Source organism: Quercus lobata, chromosome 4 (genome assembly GCF_001633185.2).
Source record: "Quercus lobata isolate SW786 chromosome 4, ValleyOak3.0 Primary Assembly, whole genome shotgun sequence".
NCBI classification, from domain to species: Eukaryota; Viridiplantae; Streptophyta; class Magnoliopsida; order Fagales; family Fagaceae; genus Quercus; species Quercus lobata.
Window position 1 is genome coordinate 84,143,388 of NC_044907.1, and position 22,669 is coordinate 84,166,056.

The following is a 22,669-nucleotide window of genomic DNA, read 5'->3' on the forward strand; positions in this document are numbered from 1 at the left end:
CCTTTTTATTTTATTTTATTTTATTTTAGTTATGGTTATGGAGTTTGTTGAAAAATTGGTGCAAAATGAATTTTCTTTTGGTATGTTTTATGAAAATTTTGGGACTAATCCGATTTTGGTGTAATAATTTAATTCGATTTATTCTGTTTAATTATTTGCAATCTATTACAACAAGTTTCGTGAAGTAATAATCTATACTTACAAGATATTCGAAATAGTAAATTGCATATTGCAACAATATATATATATATATATCATTGCATTAAAGTTATTATTAAAATATTTGGAGTTTATTGCAACAAAAATTTTTGTTGCATAAACCTATTACCTCAAATTTTATTACAACATCTTGTATCAACTATTGCAATGACTCTAATGTTATTGCAATGGTTTTTTTCGTTGCAATAAACATTTTTTCTTGTAGTGTCGATTGATCAATATGATATGCAACAGCAACATTCACGTTGAACGCGAGAAGCGGTTTGTATCTTTTGCTCACATCTAATGACGTGGTCGTTCAGGATTTCTGCGGACAAGTTTGTGGGTTCCACTATTTACATTACCGTCAGCCATGGGGTACACGCTCCCTTTTGCGTGGGTGGAGAACTCTCAGAAACTTTGTCCAGGCGTCTGTGCATACCCGTTCGCCGTACCGGATTATATCCCGGGGATTAAGCCGCTAAAGTCACCCAATGGTGACATGGGTGTGGATGGCATGGTGAGCGTGATTGGGCATGAGATTGCTGAGCTGGCAACGAACCCTTTCCTAAACGCTTGGTACGGTAGCGGGCATGGGTAAGACCCAAGCTTGAAGCTAGAGATAGCTGATTTGTGTGAAGGAATCTATGGTACCGGTGGTGGTGGGTCCTACATGGGACAACTACTCAACGGTGAGGATGGTGCCGCGTTTAACATGAATGGGCTTAGTTCAGTGGGTTTGGAATCGCGTGGTTAATTATTGTTCTGGACAAAATGCACTTGATCAGAATAGCAATAACAATACCGTTGGTCACATGAGCATCTTTGCAGAAGATAACACTACATATTAAGTTGGACAATGATGACTATAACAAAAAATGTCTATTACATCAAGTGTTAATACAACAAAATATGTATATAGTAGTTTTAGACAAAATATCGCATCTACAAGTTAAAATTGTTGCAATAGTAATTTAAAAATGTTGAATTATTGCATCAACAATAATAAGTTGTAATAACTTATAATTTTCAGCTGCAATAGAAACTTTAATATATTAGGAAAAATTGTTGTAATAACTTAAAATGAAAGAATCGTTGCAATAAATTGATACCAATTGTTTTTGCAATCTATTGCAACAAAAATTTCGAATTAATAGCTTATTGCATTGAAGTTACCATTGCAATAATTTGATATTAATTCTTTTACAATCTATTGCAATGACAAACACGTAACTGCAATAAATATATCGTTGCAATAACTTGGTATCAATTATTTCATAGTCAATCACAGTGACAAAATGAATTAATTATCTATTACATAGAAGATATCATTGCAGTAATTTAATCCGATTTATTTTGTTTAATTATTTGTAATCTATTACAATAAGTTTCATGAAGTAATAATCTATACTTACAAGATATTCGAAATAGTAAATTGCATATTGCAACAATATATATATATATATATCATTGCATCAAAGTTATTATTAAAATATTTGGAGTTTATTGCAACAAAAATTTTTGTTACATAAACCTATTACCTCAAATTTTATTGCAACATCTTGTATCAACTATTGCAATGACTCTAATGTTATTGCAATGGTTTTTTTCGTTGCAATAAACATTTTTTTCTTGTAGTGTCAATCAATATGATATGTAACAGCAACATTCACGTTGAACGCGAGAAGCGGTTTGTATCTTTTGCCCACATCTAATGACATGGTCGTTCAGGATTTCTGCAGAAAAGTTTGTGGGTTCCACTATTTACATTACCGTCAGTCGTGGGATACACGCTCCCTTTTGCGTGGGTGGGGAACTCTCAGAAGGTTTGTCCAGGCGTCTGTGCATACCCGTTCGCCGTACCGGATTATATCTCGGGGCTTAAGCCGCTAAAGTCACCCAACGGTGACATGAGTGTGGATGGCATGGTGAGCGTGAATGGGCATGAGATTGCTGAGCTGGCAACGAACCCTTTCCTAAACGCTTGGTACGGTAGCGGGCATGGGCAAGACCCAAGCTTGAAGCTAGAGATAGCTGATTTGTGTGAAGGAATCTATGGTACCGGTGGTGGTGTGGCCTACATGGGACAACTACTCAACGGTGAGGATGGTGTCGCGTTTAACATGAATGGGATCAGACGGTGGTTCTTAGTTCAGTGGGTTTGGAATCGCGTTGTTAATTATTGTTCTGGACCAAATGCACTTGATCAGAATAGCAATACCAATACCGTTGGTCACAGGAGCATCTTTGCAGAAGATAACACTACATATTAATTTGGACAATGATGACTACAACAAAAAATGTCTATTACGTGAAGTGTTAATACAACAAAATATGTATATAGTAGTTTTAGACAAAATATCGCATCTACAAGTTAAAATTGTTGCAATAGTAACTTAAAAGTGTTGAATTATTGCATCAACAATAATAAGTTGTAATAACTTATAATTTTCAGCTGCAATAGAAACTTTAATATATTAGGAAAAATTGTTGCAATAACTTAAAATGAAAGAATCGTTGCAATAAATTGATACCAATTGTTTTTGCAATCTATTGCAACGAAAATTTCGAATTAGTAGCTTATTGCATTGAAATTACCATTGCAATAATTTGATATTAATTCTTTTACAATCTATTGCAATGACAAACACGTAACTGCAATGAATATATCGTTGCAATAACTTGGTATCAATTATTTCATAGTCAATCACAGTGACAAAATGAATTAATTATCTATTACATAGAAGATATCATTGCAGTAATTTAATCCGATTTATTTTGTTTAATTATTTGTAATCTATTACAATAAGTTTCATGAAGTAATAATCTATACTTACAAGATATTCGAAATAGTAAATTGCATATTGCAACAATATATATATATATATATATATATATCATTGCATTAAAGTTATTATTAAAATATTTGGAGTTTATTGCAACAAAAATTTTTGTTGCATAAACCTATTACCTTAAATTTTATTGCAACATCTTGTATCAACTATTGCAATGACTCTAATGTTATTGCAATGGTTTTTTTCGTTGCAATAAACATTTTTTCTTGTAGTGTCGATCAATATGATATGCAACAGCAACATTCACGTTGAACGCGAGAAGCGGTTTGTATCTTTTGCTCACATCTAATGACGTGGTCGTTCAGGATTTCTGCGAACAAGTTTGTGGGTTCCACTATTTACATTACCGTCAGTCGTGGGGTACACGCTCCCTTTTGCGTGAGTGGGGAACTCTCAGAAGCTTTGTCCAGGCGTCTGTGCATACCCGTTCGCCGTACCGGATTATATCCCGGGACTTAAGCCGCTAAAGTCACCCAACGGTGACATGGGTGTGGATGGCATGGTGAGCGTGATTGGGCATGAGATTGCTGAGCTGGCAACGAACCCTTTCCTAAACGCTTGGTACGGTAGCGGGCATGGGCAAGACCCAAGCTTGAAGCTAGAGATAGCTGATTTGTGTGAAGGAATCTATGGTACCGGTGGTGGTGGGTCCTACATGGGACAACTACTCAACGGTGAGGATGGTGTCGCGTTTAACATGAATGGGATCAGACGGTGGTTCTTAGTTCAGTGGGTTTGGAATCGCGTGGTTAATTATTGGTTTGAACCAAATGCACTTGATCAGAATAGCAATACCAATACCGTTGGTCACAGGAGCATCTTTGCAGAAGATAACACTACATATTAATTTGGACAATGATGACTACAACAAAAAATGTCTATTACATCAAGTGTTAATACAAGAAAATATGTATATAGTAGTTTTAAACAAAATATCGCATCTACAAGTTAAAATTGTTGCAATAGTAACTTAAAAGTGTTGAATTATTGCATCTACAATATTAAGTTGTAATAACTTATAATTTTCAGTTGCAATAGAAACTTTAATATATTAGGAAAAATTGTTGTAATAACTTAAAATGAAAGAATCGTTGCAATAAATTAATACCAATTTTTTTTGCAATCTATTGCAACGAAAATTTCGAATTAATAGCTTATTGCATTGAAGTTACCATTGCAATAATTTGATATTAATTCTTTTACAATCTATTGCAATGACAAACACATAACTGCAATGAATATATCGTTGCAATAACTTGGTATCAATTATTTCATAGTCAATCACAGTGACAAAATGAATTAATTATTTATTACAATGAAGATATCATTGCAGTAATTTAATCCGATTTATTTTGTTTACTTATTAACAATTCTTGCAATAAACATGCTTAAAAGGAAGATGGTAAAGACTTAATCCAATCTTAAATTCATTGTTGTCCTTAATGTCCCTTTCTCACTATCACAACATATGCAGCTTTTCTACAAAGTAGAGACCAGTGGGGAGCGAACTTTAATTTGTATTTAGCCTTTTTTTAGTAAGGCCAGCAACTTTGGTAAATAATCATCAGAGCTTTTGTATTGCATTCATGCCTGGAACAACTTTATATCCTTGGAGAATCTATGATCACTAGTCCAAATTTGTTAATTTTTTTTGGGGAGACTTCAATTGAGGCCGACTTCCAATCAATAACACTTTTTGGATACAATTGTTTGATCAAGATTATATTTGCTACCCCATACTTTTTTTTTCCATGTTCTGGAAATTATAGCACTTGTCATTCAAGTTTGATTCTTTGGAGCCAAATAAGTCAGGAACATGTTGTCATGGTTGATGCAATCTATTGAATAGTACTTTAGCACTTGTACAATTGCCTTTACTATTTTATTTATTAACTAGCATAACATTTCTGGAGTGCCAATCACATGCCTTTATCTTTTAAATCTCTCTCTCTCTCTCTCTCTCAAAATTGTTATTTAACTTTTAAACTTTTTAGTGGTAAGGTTTTTTTTGGACTTTTTTTCCCCTAAGATTTAAGATAAGCAAACTAATAATTTTTGTTATTGGACTAGCTTTTCTTTTTTTTTTTCAAGATTTTAGATAAATAAAATTTATTGTTGGCTTTTCTTTTTGTTTAAATGGGTCAAGGATACTGTTAAGGGATGCCAAGTTTTAATTTTGTTCAGCTTAATTACCTAAATCAACCACCTAAAAAAAATTTAGGGCGTTCATTTTCCTTTTAGGGTATTCATTTTTTATTTATGATAGACAAAAAAAAAAAAATCAAAATTCAAAATTAATATATTTATAAATTTATTTATTTTTCAATGTCAAGGTGCTCATTTGAATACTGTCAGTATAACGTATATCTGCCACTATTAAGCCAACTCCATGCCTACATCCATAGGCAATGCCAACCAATATCCACTATCAACGATATGGATTACGATCACACTTAATCAAACCAAATAACACTCACAACTCACACAAAAACTCAAGAACCTCACTAACATAAACAAAACCTCTCACAAACTTCACACACTCGAACTCACAATATCAAAGCCTTGATGAACCCAGTAACTCTCTTGCACTCACAAAACAAACAAACTTTCAATACATAAAAGGGTAATCTTTCAACCCCAAAAATAATCTACCAAATTACTCTTCGAAGAAACTCATTCATGTTTTTCTAGAAGTCTTGTCATCTCCCCATGTGGGAGGACCCTTGGACAAAAGCCTCCAAACCCTTTGCAACAATATCTATTTATAAAGCTTCAATCCTATTTTTTGAGGGACAAGGAATACCTAATTACTTCTTCAACAAGAGAACATTTTTCCTTCTATATCAAGGAGAATCCTTGTCTTCCACACCAAGAAAAAAATCATTTCCTTCCATGCCAAGGAAACCCAAATCAAATCTAATTAGAAATTTGAGACAATTTCAAACATTCAACAATAACATAATTTCGTAAGAAAAATTTCTAAGAAATTTATGAAGATGCAGTGAATCCGTATGATTCTCCTTTAAAACGTTGAATTCTAGACTCTATTACCTCCAACAATGTTCATCATCACAATCATAGAGATATTTAAGGCCATAAAAACAATTTTTATCAATGAGTTATTAGCATGTGAGGGCTAGGGGGTAGGTTGAATGAATGAGCATGAAGATTAGGCTCCAAAAGATGCTATTTTCTCAGGGAAGACCTTAGACTTCAATGTATAACTTAGTCCAAAAATTTATCTGTATTTTCTCAAGTTTGCCTAATATACATTAGCTGTGAGGTTGACGTGTGGAATCACTTGGTCAGCTATTAATGAGTCCTAACATGATTTTGATTTGGGTCTAACTGTTGTGCCTACCAATGTTTGCTCAATGTCTCCCCCAACTCAAAATTACCAAACAATAACCATTACAAATGGATCCAGTTTCAAATTATATTGGAGTCACTCATGTTATTTTATGGAATGATGAATATAATATGTTGTGCACGAATGGCACTGATGTCTTGCTATTTTGACATATAATTCCAAATATCTTAAGATGGACATATTAAGTTTCCAATAAATTGTAATTGTAGTTAGAAGAGCTAATGTTTGATAAATAATTATGCCACAAGTGATGCTAAATATGAAGCTGGGAAATGAGTTTATAGGAGACAAGATATAAAAATTGAACAAACAAGAGATATAAAAATTGTACGCTCTTTTGATAGGATCTAGGATCTCTTTATATGTGGGTAAGTTACTTAAAGCTAAAGGGACAAATCAATAGGTCACTCACAACTTGATGGGCCATGCTCCAACCTAAGGTCTAAATTGACCCCATATGGATTGGTGGACAAACCTTTAATGTACTCAAATCCCTTCATAGGCAATGGTATAGATTGTGAGTTGGTGGGATGAACTTCGAAAAGTTTTGGCCTGAATGGAGCCTCCACTTTCCCACTCACCTTCAACCATGGTAAAAAGGGACAATGAACCAAGTTAAATCATGTGCAAAACCATATTAGAAAGACTTTTGTTAGATTTAGGAAATGGAATGCATTGGAGTCAAACTTTTCTATCACTAGTGGAGTCACCGTTGTGGGTGCAAGTGCCCATGACGGTTCTTATTCTATCGGGAATTATGCCACGGCCGAGGGGACCGGGTGGAGGGTGAAAAATGCAGTCACCACCTAGATTAGATCTAGGAACCATATGCATAGCGCCCTTATGTGAAGGACTGATTTTACTAGAGCATGTTCAAATACAAGTTTATGTATAAGCACATGTTTATGTTTATCTTTAAAAATTATTTGTTAGATTCATTCAAACTAACAAATAATTAAATGCAATTTGATAGTTTTATAGTTTGGTGTTACCTATTGGGTTGGGTACGAGAGGGACTGGGAGGTTCTTGACACGTGTCTCAATGCTGATGATATGAAGCTTGTGTGTAGCGCTTATGGGTTCCTCAAGGATAGGGGCTTCTTGTCCAACTTTGGCAAATGCAGAAATATTGGTATAATTTGTTTCAAAATTCTGTTTTTTTTTTGTTTTTTTTTTTTTTGTTTTTAGCTATGGTTATGGAGTTTGTTGAAAAATTGGTGCAAAATGATTTTTTTTTGGAATGTTTTATGAAAATTTTGGTACTAATTTGAGAAGACGGTAGTGAAGTTATGAATTTGTTGAATATATTGTGAAAACTTTGGTTTGGTAGTCATTTGATAACATGGTTGCAATGTTATGAATTTGTGTTGGGTTAGCTTAACTAGTTGAGTTTTTAATCATCGAATAGAGGGTTGGGGTCAAATACTGCTTACACAAAAAAAATAAATCAGTTGGTGTCTAGGGCCCTTGGCATGATTGTAATAGCAATCATCATTGAGTGGACGCCATAGGCTTCAAAGGCTATTGTACTTATATAAGAGGAAAAGCAGCAAAGTTATGAATTCATGTAAATATGACATGAAATTGTGGTACTCATTTGATAAGATGGTAGCAAAGTTGTGAATATGTTTAATATATCGTGAAAAATTTTGGTACCCATTTGATAACATGGTATACTAGTTTTGAATTTGTGTAAATATGGCATGAAAGTTTGGTACTGATTTGATAACATGGTAGTACAGTTATGGATGCGTGTATTATGCTATGAAATTTCGGTACCCTTTTCATAACAAGGTAGCGAAGTTGTGAATTTGTTTACTATGTTGTGAACATTTTGGTACCCATTGGATAACACGGAAGAAAAGTTTTGAAATTGGGTATATATGGCTTGAAAGTCTTGGTACTGATTTGATAACATGAGTACAGTTGGAAATTTGTGTAATATGCTGTAAAATTTTGGCAATCTGTCCATAACATGGTAGCAAAGTTGTTAGTTTGTCTAGTATGTTATGAAAGTTTTGGTACCCAATTCATATCATGGTAGTACAGTTGTGAATTTGTGTAAAGTGTTGAAAATTTGTTGAAAATGCTTTTCTTGTAAGTGTTTATGGTTTCAGATTTTTGAATACCAACTTTGTTGATGCTATGTGATACTTATGAGCTATTAGGAAACAGTTCTCTGTAGGAAAAGGCTAGTGTTCAAAGGGTTGACTAATTGTCTTTCCCCAACATGTTGGAAGAGTTTCCAAAGGATTGTACAAGTTGTGGAAATTAATGCTCTCTTGTTCATGTCTTTATTGATACGTTCATAAAATTTAAAGTCGTGTCAGTTTGCAAGTGGTTCTCGTGTGTTCAATTGTGTGGTGATTCAGTAATTATTTGTACGTACAAAAAAGAGGATTATGTTATCACATTAAGTTTGCTCCTGGTTACAAAATTATAATTCTGATGCCATTCTATGAGTGGTCATGGAGGCACTAAAATTTTTGACATTTTAAATGGCTTACCTCAATTTCTTTTCTATATTTTCATCCTGTGCAGTTTTGGAGGGTCCGAGAAATGTTACACCGACCGTGTTGAAATCTTCAACTGGTTTAGAAGGTGTGTGTTGTCTTCTCTGGCCGGCCATGCTGTGTTGAAGTTATCGATGTTTTTAAAGCTCTTTGCTTCTGTGAAGTGCATAATTCTCATAATTTTACATGTAGCCTTCCTCAAATGTGTCTTGATATTCTTTCCTCCCATTTTCTTTTCCAGTGACTAAACTTTCGCCAAAGAAGTGGGGCGTTTCAGGAAGCTCCAGTGCTGTTCTGATTGCTTTTCTTGGTGGGGTATCTTTTCTTCTTTCTAAAGGGATTGATGTCAGGCCTAACCTTGCAGCAATATTGGGGCTAGCATTCATGGACTCTGTCTTCCTTGGTGGCTGCTGTTTAGCTCAAATATCAAGTTATTGGCCTCCAAATAGGCGCAGGATCTTGGTTCATGAAGCAGGGCATCTCCTGACAGGTAAATCCTAGTCTTATCTGGTGGTTGGTGCTTTAAAGTTGATAGTAATTATTTTTTCTTTTAGCAATACCAAATTACTTAAGCTTCAGGTCGCATATGTTTTTTCTTCTAGCAATACCAAATTACTTAATTATTTTTTCTTTTCAGCTTACCTTATGGGTTGCCCAATTCGTGGGGTGATTCTAGACCCAATTGTTGCAATGCAAATGGGCATTCAAGGGCAGGTAATTTGTTCTCTTTTGTGCTTGATACGACATTTTAAAATGGTTCTGTTTGCTATTATGCAATGCTTTAAAGCATTTACACTATTACATGCTTAGTTGTTTATGCATAACGTAATCAGCCAATGTCGTTTTTGTTGGAAAAAGAGGGGGGTGGGGGGTTGGGCAGGGGGGGTTGGAATTGACTGTAAGTCTCTTGTTTGATGATAACAGAGGTAGGCTGTAGTTGTTTTTATCTCACAATTTTAAGTAATCACACTATGACATTCCATGTTTTTCATGCACAATGTAATTGTTTCATACTATATTTTGGCGTACTGGGGGGAAGGGGGGGATTACAGGGTAAGCGATTGAATTATGTCAATAAGCAATTGAATATATATCAATACATTATGGTTGTGGGTAATATCATGCAACTGGTGCGGTTTTACTTTGATAATTATGTTATGAACAATTAGATTTAATGGGCTTTGTTAATTGTGTTTAGCTTCTTGTTTCTTCTGTTGAGATCATAATATCTTATTCTTTTTCATTTTGTTGTGTATGCATTTGTGTGAAATTAATGCATATATTTCACATGTATAGTGTATATTCTAATGAATTCTTTAATTTAATAATTTGTGGCCTTGTGTCTGCATAAATTTAGCTATTTAGCATTCTTTCTCTGGCAAGGAGGGCTCATATGAAGTATGATTTTATAGGCGGGAACTCAGTTTTGGGATGAGAAAATGGCCAATGATCTTGCTAACGGACGACTTGATGGCACTGCTTTTGACAGGTTGGTATGAAACGAAGGGCAGGAAAGGTTGCTTGAGTAATTGAATCAAGGCTTTGTTTCAGTGTAAAATGAATAGAACTGCTTCTTTTCTGGTATTTGGTTATGTTATTGAAAATACTCTATAAACATTTCTAGCATTTGGCTTGTACATAAAATCACAATATTTTTTACAGAACAACTAAAACATTTCACCGCCTAAAAATATTAATACAGAACAACTAAAATCGACCTACAAAATTATTTTTTTACAAGACACACACATTGACCATATCTAATAAGTAATAACAAATACATTAGCCATAAAACATTGACAATATCCAATAACTCTTAAAATGGGGTTGATGTTAATGAAATGACACTAGTAAGCAGAATCAAAATAGGAGTGAAAAAAAGCTAAAACAATTAATAAAAACTATCAACTAAATTACATATATATATATATATATATATAAACTACTATCAACTTCTTAAATTTTTTATGAGGGTGTAAAGGAAAAATTAGACCGACACTAGCACCAGTGCAACTTGATGAGCGGCATTGATCTTGGTGTCAATGCAAATGAGAGGCATTGATGGCTTTCTCGGCTGTCTTGGTGGTGGCAACATTGGGGGTTTTCTTGCGGTTCACTACTGGCTCCCTATTCTCTTGAGATTGAAAATGTTTTTCTAAAATGTTCTACATTTCTAAAGGATGTAAAACGTTTACAGCCTCATATAGGGGTTTTTTTTTTTTATGATCAATGGAAAATGATTTTGGTTTGACTAAGTTTTTCAGTGACCCCAAATGGCGGAAAATGTTGGACAATGTTTTAGGCTGATACAAATGGGGCCTAAGCGTTAATCCGCATACAGTTGAATGAAAAGAACTTAGAATAGGGTTATTTTTACCCAATACTGGCTATCTTAGCTGTATTGGCAGAATCTATTTTCCCTAATCAAGCTGGTTTAAATATACTTTTAAATTGATTTTACTTTTAGCTTCTATGTGAACATTGCTTATATTAAAACAAAAAAACAAAAAAGCTTCTGTGCGAACATTGAAACTGGCTTCATGCTTTCATTTTTAATTATTAAAGCATCTTCTAGAAAGCAAGAAATATTTTTAATGATGTAAACTTATACTTGTACATGAATATGATAATCCCAAACTTTCCTTCTAAGCCTTTCCACTCTTTAGAAGTTATTCAATCACACAGATATAATTATCCGGCACCCTATTTTCACTCCAAACTTTGATACCTGCGTAGTGATGGGTACTAGAAATGGATGCAACTTAGCATGTCATTAAGCAACATCAATGCAACTGAAATTGTTGCTTTGTTTCCTCATTTCAAGTGATTACTGATTTTTGGGATGATACAATGGTTAGGTACTGCATGGTGCTTTTTGCAGGCATTGCTGCTGAAGCACTTGTTTATGGTGAGGCAGAGGGTGGAGAAAATGATGAAAATCTCTTTATGGGTATCTGTATTCTGCTGCAACCGCCATTATCTGTAGCTAAGGTATCTCTCTAAACTTTTACTTGGTTGGATGATCTGCCATTGATATCATACTCATTTTTGTCCTCTGACAATCATTACCTTGATTAGATGTCAAATCAAGCAAGATGGTCAGTTCTTCAATCTTACAATCTGCTCAAGTGGCATAAACATGCACACCGAGCTGCAGTTAAAGCTTTGGAAAGTGGTGGTAGCCTTAGTGTTGTGATTAGGAGCATTGAGGAAGCCATGTCTTCAAGTAAATGAATTGCTGCAGCTTATATATAATGGCCCTTTTCTATCCCATAGGTTCATAAGGTAAATTTTGAAGCCTTTTTTTTGGGTTTCTCATTTATATTGCTGGTGCTGATTCTTCAAACAACTCAAATATGTGTAATATATCTGCTTTAACTTGGTGGGACAGGTGTTAGTGATCTGAAGTATTACTGGATTTGACGTAGGCCTCATTTTATTGGTCTGTCTGCTCTCATCTCTTCACTACCTGGACTGTCACTTGCCATGTCAGTACTTATTACCACATTAAGTGCTACGACAACTGTTTTTGTCATGTCAACACAACAACAAGAAGTCCCACGTCATCCCAACATCTACAATATCTAGTATTTGACCAAATCGAGCTTTGATCTAACTTGATTTGCAAAAAAAAAAAAAAAAACACTAACCTTCTTGATCATGATCAAGTAGAATGATGTGACACAAGCATTAATTTTCTTTTGGCCGGTCACGTCTCCAATCCGTTTTCTGTGTAAATTCCAATTTGCAAAATTTTGCTAGTATCGTTCCAATTTTATTGGATGTTCTTGAAGGAAAATGTAAAGCGATAATACATCAAAACTTGTTCAGTTAGAACTTGGAAGTAATAAATTGAAATTTAGGAAAATGTAAAAGTTATGATACATCGAATCTTGTTCGGTTGGAACTTGGAAGTAATAAATTGGGATTCAACAATTTCAGAGGTGGGGTGAATAATTTTCCAACCTTATGTAATCCATGTCCATTTCGGTTAAAATAATTACTGTTCGATAATTCAGTGCATTTCCTACACCCTGTGGAGCTCTCAAGTGAGACACAATCTGGCCAATACCTCAAATTTTTTTTTTTCTTGAGATTGAAAATGTTTTGCTAAAATGTTCTACATTTCTAAAGGATGTAAAACATTTTCAGCCTCATAGGGATTTTTTTTTTTTTATAATCAATGGAAAGTGGTTTTGGTTTGATTAAGTTTTTCAGCGACCCCAAATGGCAGAAAATGTTGGACAATGTTTTAGGCTGATACAAATGTGGCCCAAGTGTTTATCCGCAAGCAGTTGAATGAAAGGAACTTATAATTAAGCTGGTTTTTACCCGATATTGGCTATCTTATCTGTATCGGCAGAATCTATTTTCCCTAATTAAGCTGGTTTAAATATACTTTTGAATTGCTTTTACTATTAGCTTGTGTGTGAACATTGCTTATATAAAAAGGAAATGCTTCTGTGCGAACATTGAAACTAGTTTCATGCTTTCACTTTTAATTGTTAAAGCATCTTCCAGAAACCATGAAATACTTGTACATGAATATGATAATTCCAAACTTTCCTTCTAAGCCTTTTCACTCTTTAGAAGTTATTCAATCACACAGATATAATTATCCGGCACCCTATTTGCACTCCAAACTTTGATACCTGCATAGTGATGGGTACTAGAAATGGATGCAACTTAGCATGTCATTAAGCAACATCAATGCAACTGAAATCGTTGCTTTGTTTCCTCATTTCAAGTGATTACTGATTTTTGGGATGATACAATGGTTAGATACTGCATGGTGCTTTTTACAGGCATTGCTGCTGAAGCACTTGTTTACGGTGAGGCAGAGGGGGGAAAGAATGATGAAAATCTCTTTATATCTGTATTCTGCTGCAACCGCCATTATCTGTAGCTGAGGTATCTCTCTAAACTTTTACTTGGTTGGATGATCTGCCATTGATATCGTACTCATTTTTGTCCTCTGACAATCATTACCTTGATTAGATGTCAAATCAAGCAAGATGGTCGGTTCTTCAATCTTACAATCTGCTCAAGTGGCATAAACATGTACACCGAGCTGCAGTAAAAGCTTTGGAAAGTGGTGGTAGCCTTAGTGTTGTGATTAGGAGCATAGAGAAAGCCATGTCTTCAAGTAAATGAATTGCTGAAGCTTATATATAATGACTCTTTTCTATCCAATAGGTTCATAAGGTAAATTTTGAAGCCTTTTTTTGGGTTTCTTATTTATATTGTTGGTGCTGATTCTTCAAACAACTCAAATATGTGTAATATATCTGCTTTAACTTGGTGGGACAGGTGTTAGTGATCTGAAGTATTGCTGGGTTTGAGGTAGGCCTCATTTTATTGGTCTGTCTGCTCTCATCACTTCACTACCTGGAGTAACATCTTATTTAAAGTTTATGCACACATCTTTTATCAAGTGTCTAGATCTGTTGAAGATGAAGTGCCCTTGGTTATGCCATCGTTGGCACAATGTATTACTATGGATGGAAGGTCTAAGCTGGGGAAAGAGAGATGCAATTTGCCATGAGCTAGGTACCTCTGTTGGGAGGAATAGAGACAAATTTGTCCTCTTTGAAACGTTAGTTGTGATAAGCCCTGCAATGTTGTTTTGGTTGTGTATTGGCTTTCTTGTTTGTCTGATTATGCTGTAGATATAAATTATTGTTGCTGAGAAGAACATAGGATCTTCCTGAATGTGCTCAGGAATATGGTTGCTAACAAGTATACAGGAAGTAAATTGTGGCTTGATTGTCAATTTTTAATAGGCATTTGACTTTAGCTATGATTTATGTAATATGCATTGTGTACAGTTTTTATTAACTTGAACTTTCAAGTCTGATTTCTACAGATTGTGATTTTAAATATTTAGCAAAATGGTCTCATATTTACCCTGATCCTGAAAGCATTTTGCTTTTTAACTCCCATAGTTATTATGTAATTATTAAAGCCATGACACTCTAGTGAATGTGGGGTTCTAGAGAAGGTGGCACCATATGAAGCTGGTTTCAAAGAGTAGTGACAAACTTGGTATAGGTGAAATTTACACTCTCTGCAATCAAGTGAAGTGTAACTTGCGACTGTAATATGAAAAGAAAATTCCCTTCTGAACTACTACTTGGTTTAGATGAATAGATTGTAAGAGGGTAACCTGGACTTTCTCATGAAGCATTTTGCACTATAGAAGTGTAGATTGTGATCTTAAGTAAACACTTTGTTTTGTCTTGCCATTCCTGGGCTTGGTTCATGCAACTCATTAATAATGCCAAGGCAGTGTTCCTTAGATTTCCTCAATGCAATGAAAACAAGGAGAAAAAGAGAGAAGAATGTATTGCTAGTAAGTTTTATCACTATACATTGGGTGAAAGGATATTATAGCATGAGAAACATATACAACGATTTGTGTTTTGATCTTGAAATTTTTGGTAGCAAGGGGCAGATGATGATAAATTTTGAGATCTACACAGGCTCAAAATGTGATTCTTGTACACAATCATTATAAAATTAGGCCATTTAATCTTCAATAATACAAGCCAAAACATGAAGTCCAATAAATGAAATATTTTCAAAATGGTAGAAGATCACACTAAATTATTGATCCATCGTTATAATTTACTAACATTTAAATCCGAAATGGACATATGGATTACACTAGATCAAAAAAATTTTCCTCCTACGTTTCAAATGGTTAAATCCCAATTTAATCAAAAACTTCTTTTCTGACTCATTTTATTTGTTCTGTTGTACCAAAATCAATTCACAAAACAAGGTTAAAAATTGTCAAACTAATAAATGAACCCAACTGGGGCTTTTAGAGAATGCGAATGTATATGATTGAGATTTGAGACAGGAAAGGAAATAAAATGAACATGTCTCAAAGGTCCAATATAATCCCACATCGCTCAAAACACAAGAACTTCAACATTTCATAAGCTTTTGACAATGTGTTTTAGCTCGCTGGGTTCAGTAGCGTGAACCTTTAACTCAAGTGGGGGCATGAAAGTGTTGGAACATTGACTTGGTTCTAGTTGGCTGGGAGTGATTGTGGCTTCTTTACTGGCTCGCCCATTCCAAGCCAGGAATTGATCTCTGAGACTTGAGCGAAGGCTCTGGGTCTCGTTGCTCCTAGAGAAGCTAGTGCCACTCACACCCAACATGGCCTTCTGGGCTGATCTCAATTGAACCAACTCTTTTTATTTTTATTAGCTTTTGATGCACAGATGTGTAAAATTATTATTTTTTCCTCATCATTATTATTATTGGTTTATGAGAGAAATATTCTTATATTAATATTTGATATATAACAAATTAACCAAAAGTTTTATGTAGCTTTGGTGGAAACCTTCAAAGCCAATCCCAAATTTTGGGATTGAGGCTTTGTCGTCAACAAAATCTATAGTAATGTGCTCCCACTTCCACTCAGGGACAGGGAGGGGTTGCAATAGTCCTCCAGGTGTTGATGTTTAGCTTTTTTTATTTGTTGACAAGTAATTTTGGGATTGAGGCTTTGTTGTCAACAAAATTTATAGTAACGTGCTCCCACTTCCACTCATGGATTGAGAGGGGCTGCAATAATCCTTCAAGTCGTTGATGTTCAGCTTTTATTTGTTGACAAGTCGAGCAACGATTTACAAATCAACAATATCTCTCTTCATACCACTCCGCCAGAAATTCCTCTCAAGTCACGATACATTTTGGTACTACTTGGATGTACGGTATAGAGAGTACAATGAGCTTCTTCCATAATTTGTCTTTTCATCTCATTAACTACTGGAACACACAATTTGGAACCATGCATTAAAATACCATCCTTACTAATGAGAAGACCAAGTATGTTGCCATTAGATGCTCTATCACGGATCTTAGCTAATTGTGAATCATTAAATTGAGAGGCCCTAAATTTTCTCCAATAAGATAGGCTTCACAACTAGAGTGAAAAAACATGTACTTGAACCCTTGATTATAAACTCAATCCCCATTTGTTGTAACTCTGCCAAAATTTCTTTTTGAGTAGTTAGCATGCAAGCTAATTTTCCGGAAGTTGGGTTTATTACTCAAATGATGATTCTCATAGGCATTACTGTTGAAGTGCCAATGAGTCAGAGTGGGTGAGAAACCCAAGAGAAACAGTTTTGGGAGCATTTTTTTCCTTTGGTAGAGACCCCATTTATATTGAATGCAGGTCCCTGCTCTGGTGTTTTGAAGATGCTAGGATTGGCCACACCCATCATGAAGGAAACCATTGTGCTAATATTTTGGCAAAGGAGGGAATTTCTAGTTCTTTTGTTTATCACTCTTCTCCTCCTTCTTGTATTTTGTACCAACTCTTGGCTGATGCATGGAATGTTTGCTACCCCAGACGTGGTATTTCCTAGTAGGGGTGTCCACGAGTTGGTTTGGGTCAGGTCTGTGCCCAACCCGCAACCAACCCGATGACATTGGGTTTCTGGCGAGAAAACCTGCCGCCGACCGCAAAAACCAACGGGTCAGGTCGGATTGGATTGGAAAGATCGGCGGTCAAGTCGGTCAAAGCCAACGAAGTGCAGCCGGAGGTTCCTTTTGGGCGGCGATCTGTATTTTTCCCCGGATCTTCGCCAGATTTGTGCGAAACTAACTATATTCGAGCAAAAAACATCAAATAGTCGCCGGATTTGTGCCAAACTCACGAGATCTGAGCAAAAAAAATCAAATATTCTCTGGATTTGCGCCAAACTCACAAGATCTGAGCAAAAAATCGGGCACAGATGAGCAAAACTCACGAGATTTAAGCAAAACCCAACATATTTTCACCGGATCTAAGCCTTAGTTGAGCAAAACCCACTATATTGTAGTTGGATTTGGGCGTAAACGACAAGATCTCACCAAATCCGGTGGAGATTTCATGGATTTAGTTGAGATCTTGCCGAATCTAAAAATTCTCACCGGTAAATGTTATGAATCTCGGTCGGTTTGGGTTTTTTTTGGGTTTTAGGGAGAAAATCTGAGACCAAACCGACCAGATTGGATTTTGAAAAAAAAGACCCGTCGCCAACCGTCGAAGTAGTCGGGTCGGCTGACGATCGGCCCGGTTCCGATCGGATTTATCGAGTGGATCGGGTTTGCGGTTGAGTTGGACACCCCTATTTCCTAGTTTGTTTTAATTAAAAATCCTGGTTTACTAAAAAAGAGACCCCATTTATAGAAAGTATTGATACCAAAGAGAAAGATGTTCATTTGTCAGCAAGTCCAAAATTATAAATCTAGAAAATTAAAAGTGCATATTAGATGAAGTGAGGAAATGACAGAAATGGCCAGAGGAAAATTAAGGGTGGGGGGGGGGGGAAATCACATTGTAAGCCATTGAACATATGTTTAACTCATTCCACTACTGCAGTTTACATTGATTATTATTTTAAGAATTTATAAATGAATAATATTTTAATGTATTTTGTTCATTGAGTTTAGCTTCTTGGTTCTTTTACACAGATCATAATCTCTTATTAAAGATATTGGATTTATGTAATAAATATGTAATGGCTCAAGAGGTCTAAGTGTATTGTAGCTATAGGTCCAACTAGGCTTAACTTAACTCTTATAATAAACCTTAGTTTCATTGTAAACACGGTTGAACATAGTAAACATGTAGCTATTTAGGCTTTCTCTTATGGACATAAGCTCAAATAGAACCATGTTAACCTTGTGCTCTATCTCTCTCTCTCTCTCTCTCCATCAATTTTATATTCTATTTATTTTAGATCTTTAATATGGTATCAAAGCCATGTCATTGTGGCCATTTAGTCATTATGCAACCCCGCACAATGCTATTTGAAAGCTCAATTAGTGTGAAAACACTAATACTTGTTTAGACCCCCAATTTTAAATTACGGCTTAATTGATTTTTCTCTAATTTATTTAAGTGTGGAATAAGAGTAAATGAAGTGCAATAAACCGGAAACACTACTCTAAGCCATAAGCAAGAACAATAAGCGATAAGTGTAAAGCTTAAAGAGTAGGGAAGAGAGATGCAAATACAAGATAATACTGAGATGTGTTATCAAAGAGAAAACCGAAGTACTCGATGAAAAAACTTCTTCAATGCCCTCCAACCGAAATCAATCCACTAGTGAATGAGTTGGAGTACACGAATATCAAAAAGACATTCCAAGCCTAATCTACCTAATGTACTTGAGCTCTCCAAGCTCCTGCTACCAACGGACTTCTCGGAGTCTTGTCTTTACCAGTTATCTAGATCCTGCAATATCGCTTGATTGCATTTGCCACTTAATTATTTCTTCTAATACTTCCCATAGGCACTAAAACTTCTCTTAACACTCAAAATGTGTAGATGGAGAGGTAGGAGTAAATGGAAACTCTAGAGAAATAATGTAGAGGATTGTGGATAAACAATCTCTAACTCTTAAGTGTTTGGCTAGGGTTTTCTCTTTCAAAAGTTTCTCTGAATACTCCTTGTTCTTTTTACATTTCGTGAGTAATGAGGGTTTATATAGTATTTGTAAAGAAATGAGAAAAGACATACTAAAAATAATCAAGTAGAGAGTTTCACAGGTGACTCGTGACTTGGCCTGAGTAGCGAATGACTCACAAAATCCAGCTTGTCAAAGACTCAAATTCCAACATGTGCTTCTCACGTAGCTTGTTTCGCAGGTCAACAGTCATGAGCCAATCACCAAAGTTTTGATCTTGGAATTTTTGGTAGCACGGGGCAGATGATGATAAATTTTGAGATCTACACAAGCTCAAAATGTGATTATTGAATTAGGCCATTTAATCTTCAATAATACACGCCAAAACATGAAGTCCAATAAATGAAATATGGACATATGGATTACACAAGGTCAGAAAATTGTTCCTCCTACGTTTCAAATGGTTAAATCCCAATTTAATCACGAAACCTCCTGTCTGACATGTTATTTGTCCTGTTGTACCAAAATCAATTCACAAACCAAGATTAAAAATGGTCAAACCAAAGCTGTAAATGAACCCACTTGGAGCTTTAGAGAATGCGAATGGAAATGATTGAGATTTGAGACAGGAAAGGAAATAAAATGAACACGTCTCAAAGGTCCAATATAATCCCACATCGCTCAAAACACAAGAACTTCAACATTTCATAAGCTTTTGACAATGTGTTTTAGCTCGCCGGGTTTAGTAGCGTGAACCTTTAACTCAAGTGGGGGCATGAAAGTGTTGGAACATTGACTTGGTTCTAGTTGGCTGGGAGTGATTGTGGCTTCTTTACTGGTTCGCCCATTCCAAGCCAGGAATTGAGCTCTGAGACTTGAGCGAAGGCCCTGGGTCTCGTTGCTCCTAGAGAAGAGGGCACAGCGTGAGGCTGGATTCACAGAGCAGCGACTACCTCTCCTTCCTGGCAGTGGAAGGAAAACGAGCTAGTGCCACCCACACCCAAACATAGCCTTCTGGGCTAATCTCAATTAAACCAACACTTTTTTTTTTATTAGCTTTGAAAAAAAGAAGAAGAATATCCCCTTAGGTGAAGTGCTACACCATTGCCAACGAAATAACCAAATATCTGACAAAGGTTGCAGAATGTGATCATTGTTAATACTATAATCCATGTCACCTTTTTCAAATTAGAAGAAAAAGAAATGGCGGATTTTGTTTAACTTGAAGTACCCAAAAATTGAGAGGTTGGTGATTGTGAGTCTGTAGAACTTAGTACGGCTAAATACTTTCCTACTTTATATAAAGTGTAGAAATCTTATACAATGCTCCGATGTGGGACACTTGATGCCCGTAAAGATTGTGAATAGGGCCATTAACCTGGTGTGTTACTAATTCAAGGTCATATTGAAGACCTTTCAATATCAACATTCCTCTAAAAGAAAATTAAAATAAACTTCAGCAGAATGAATATTTATTCTATGGCTGCATCTTTATTATACAGAGTTCAGCAAAACCCCACAGTGCATCTCCTGATAAGCAAGTTCTACTTTATCTGATAGTTTGTACTTCAAAATTGATTTATACAGTATTTTTTTTCTTTAACATTACCCAATAACTCAATCCTCAACCACACGTGTTTCTTGAACAATTGTGCGTCGCTACATATATGATCTCACACAAAAGGATTGTCTGGATGAAATTGCAGCTTATTTAATATTTTAAAAATCCAAAATGGACATAAATATGGATTACATATGATTGGAAAATTGTTCCCCGTACCTCTGACATTGTTGAATCCTAATTTATTACTCATTCCTAGACTTTGAGAAAGCTCTCATACATACCATCCGATAAGCATAGTTGATGTCCTTAAAATGTGGTAGATGGAACAATCCATAGAAATCCAGGGCAATGATCACACAACAGAGATTAATCGTAATCAGAGTGTGTGTGCCTGCACCAATACCAATTATTAGAAAAAAAATTTGATGGGCACAACCATACGCGTTGCTTTAAGCGTGTGAATACTGAATATCATCAAGTCAAGGACTGAGATGCTGCTGCTACGCCACCCTAACCTTGTCCATCGAATCAGATATTGTTTTGAAGATGAACAAGAGGGGTTCCTTGTCTACGATGGGTCCCCCGAGTTTGCTGGCTTTAATTAGGATCGAAGCTGATGAAAGTACTAGTACTTACATAATTTCAGAGGCATAATTTCAGTTTATCAAAAGCTTTATGCATTTCGGAGGAATAATTTCAATTTTTAATGTATTAAAACAAAAAAATTTAAAAGTCAATACATGAAAATAAGAGGTAAAAGTCAGGTTTTAATTTTTAAAAAACCTAGCTTTTAAATCTTTTTTTTCCTCTGATTTTTTAGTTTTTTATGTTTTGGGAGGAAAGAGACATAAAAAGGTAACAACTAACAAAAATACAAATTTATCTTTGTTTTTAATGGAGGTGAGTAATGAGAGACAAACGGAATAAACTTCATGTGGGTAAAGTGTCAATTTTTAAACCACAGGCAAAGAGTTTTTTAGGCAAATTACAGGTGGACAAAGTGTAATTTCCTCTTAAAAATTTTGAGATTGTAGTGGGCCCTTGTATGAGTCTGCAATGTAATTTAGGAAAGTTATTAAATTATTGTAGTTTTTGTTATGCCCATAGCAATACTAAAAAAGAAAGAGTAATGCTACAGTTACAAACTATTTTATAATAATTTTACAAAATGTTGATGTGGCCAACTTTCTATTGGTTTTCATTTAGGCCCACCATTAATATCACTTTTTTCATCTACCAATAATCATTCACCATATTAGCAGTTTGTAAAAACTTTTGTAAAATAATTTGTATCTCTAGCATTATTCAAAAAGAAAAGACATTTGAACTTCTTTCCAAACTATGATAATTTAATTAGATTAGATATCATTAGACATTTATGGGAAGAAATTAGGTGTGTTTATTATTGTAATTTTTGATTTCTTTCCTTATTGTATTGCATTTAATTATGGGAAGCAAATTACAAAAATAAATTTTGAAAGCTATTTTTATGATAAACAACTCAAAATCTATGAGGACGGTGTCATATAATTATCTTGCTATATATGTATAATTTTAAAATCATGCCGATAATTTTTTAAATTTATTTATTTAAAAATAAAAAACTTTTTTTTTTTTCAAATTGTTTTGAGTAATGCTAAGGACATAACAAAAAGAATGTCATAGCATTACTCAACTATTGTTATACATTTAATTAGATTAGATATAATAAATGTCTCTAAAAAAAGATTAGATGTAATAAATTAGATAAG

General features: G+C 34.9%; 1 protein-coding gene and 2 pseudogenes across 1 annotated transcript; all 3 read left to right on the forward strand.

Moving 5' to 3' along the window:
* The first annotated feature begins 571 nt into the window (after positions 1 to 571).
* On the forward strand, positions 572 to 2,471 carry LOC115985987 (annotated as a pseudogene).
* An 11-nt stretch (positions 2,472 to 2,482) lies between these two features.
* LOC115985988 lies at positions 2,483 to 3,900 on the forward strand (annotated as a pseudogene).
* A 3,079-nt stretch (positions 3,901 to 6,979) lies between these two features.
* LOC115985989 lies at positions 6,980 to 14,748 on the forward strand. Its single transcript, XM_031108861.1, has 9 exons — positions 6,980 to 7,015; positions 7,405 to 7,555; positions 8,965 to 9,024; positions 9,178 to 9,426; positions 9,574 to 9,650; positions 10,349 to 10,425; positions 11,795 to 11,927; positions 13,935 to 14,141; positions 14,247 to 14,748. The coding sequence occupies exons 1-8, from the start codon at positions 6,980 to 6,982 to the stop codon at positions 14,088 to 14,090; spliced, it is 939 nt and encodes a 312-aa protein (XP_030964721.1). The 3' UTR covers positions 14,091 to 14,141; positions 14,247 to 14,748.
* Positions 14,749 to 22,669: the final 7,921 nt, after the last annotated feature.

Coding starts and splice junctions, on each gene's coding strand:
- LOC115985989 (XM_031108861.1), top strand. CDS start 6,980: ATGGAGCCTCCACTTTCCCACTCACCTTCAACCATG. Junction 10,426..11,794: donor GATGGCACTGCTTTTGACAG/GTTGGTATGAAA, acceptor TACAATGGTTAG/GTACTGCATGGTGCTTTTTG. Junction 11,928..13,934: donor CGCCATTATCTGTAGCTAAG/GTATCTCTCTAA, acceptor TACCTTGATTAG/ATGTCAAATCAAGCAAGATG.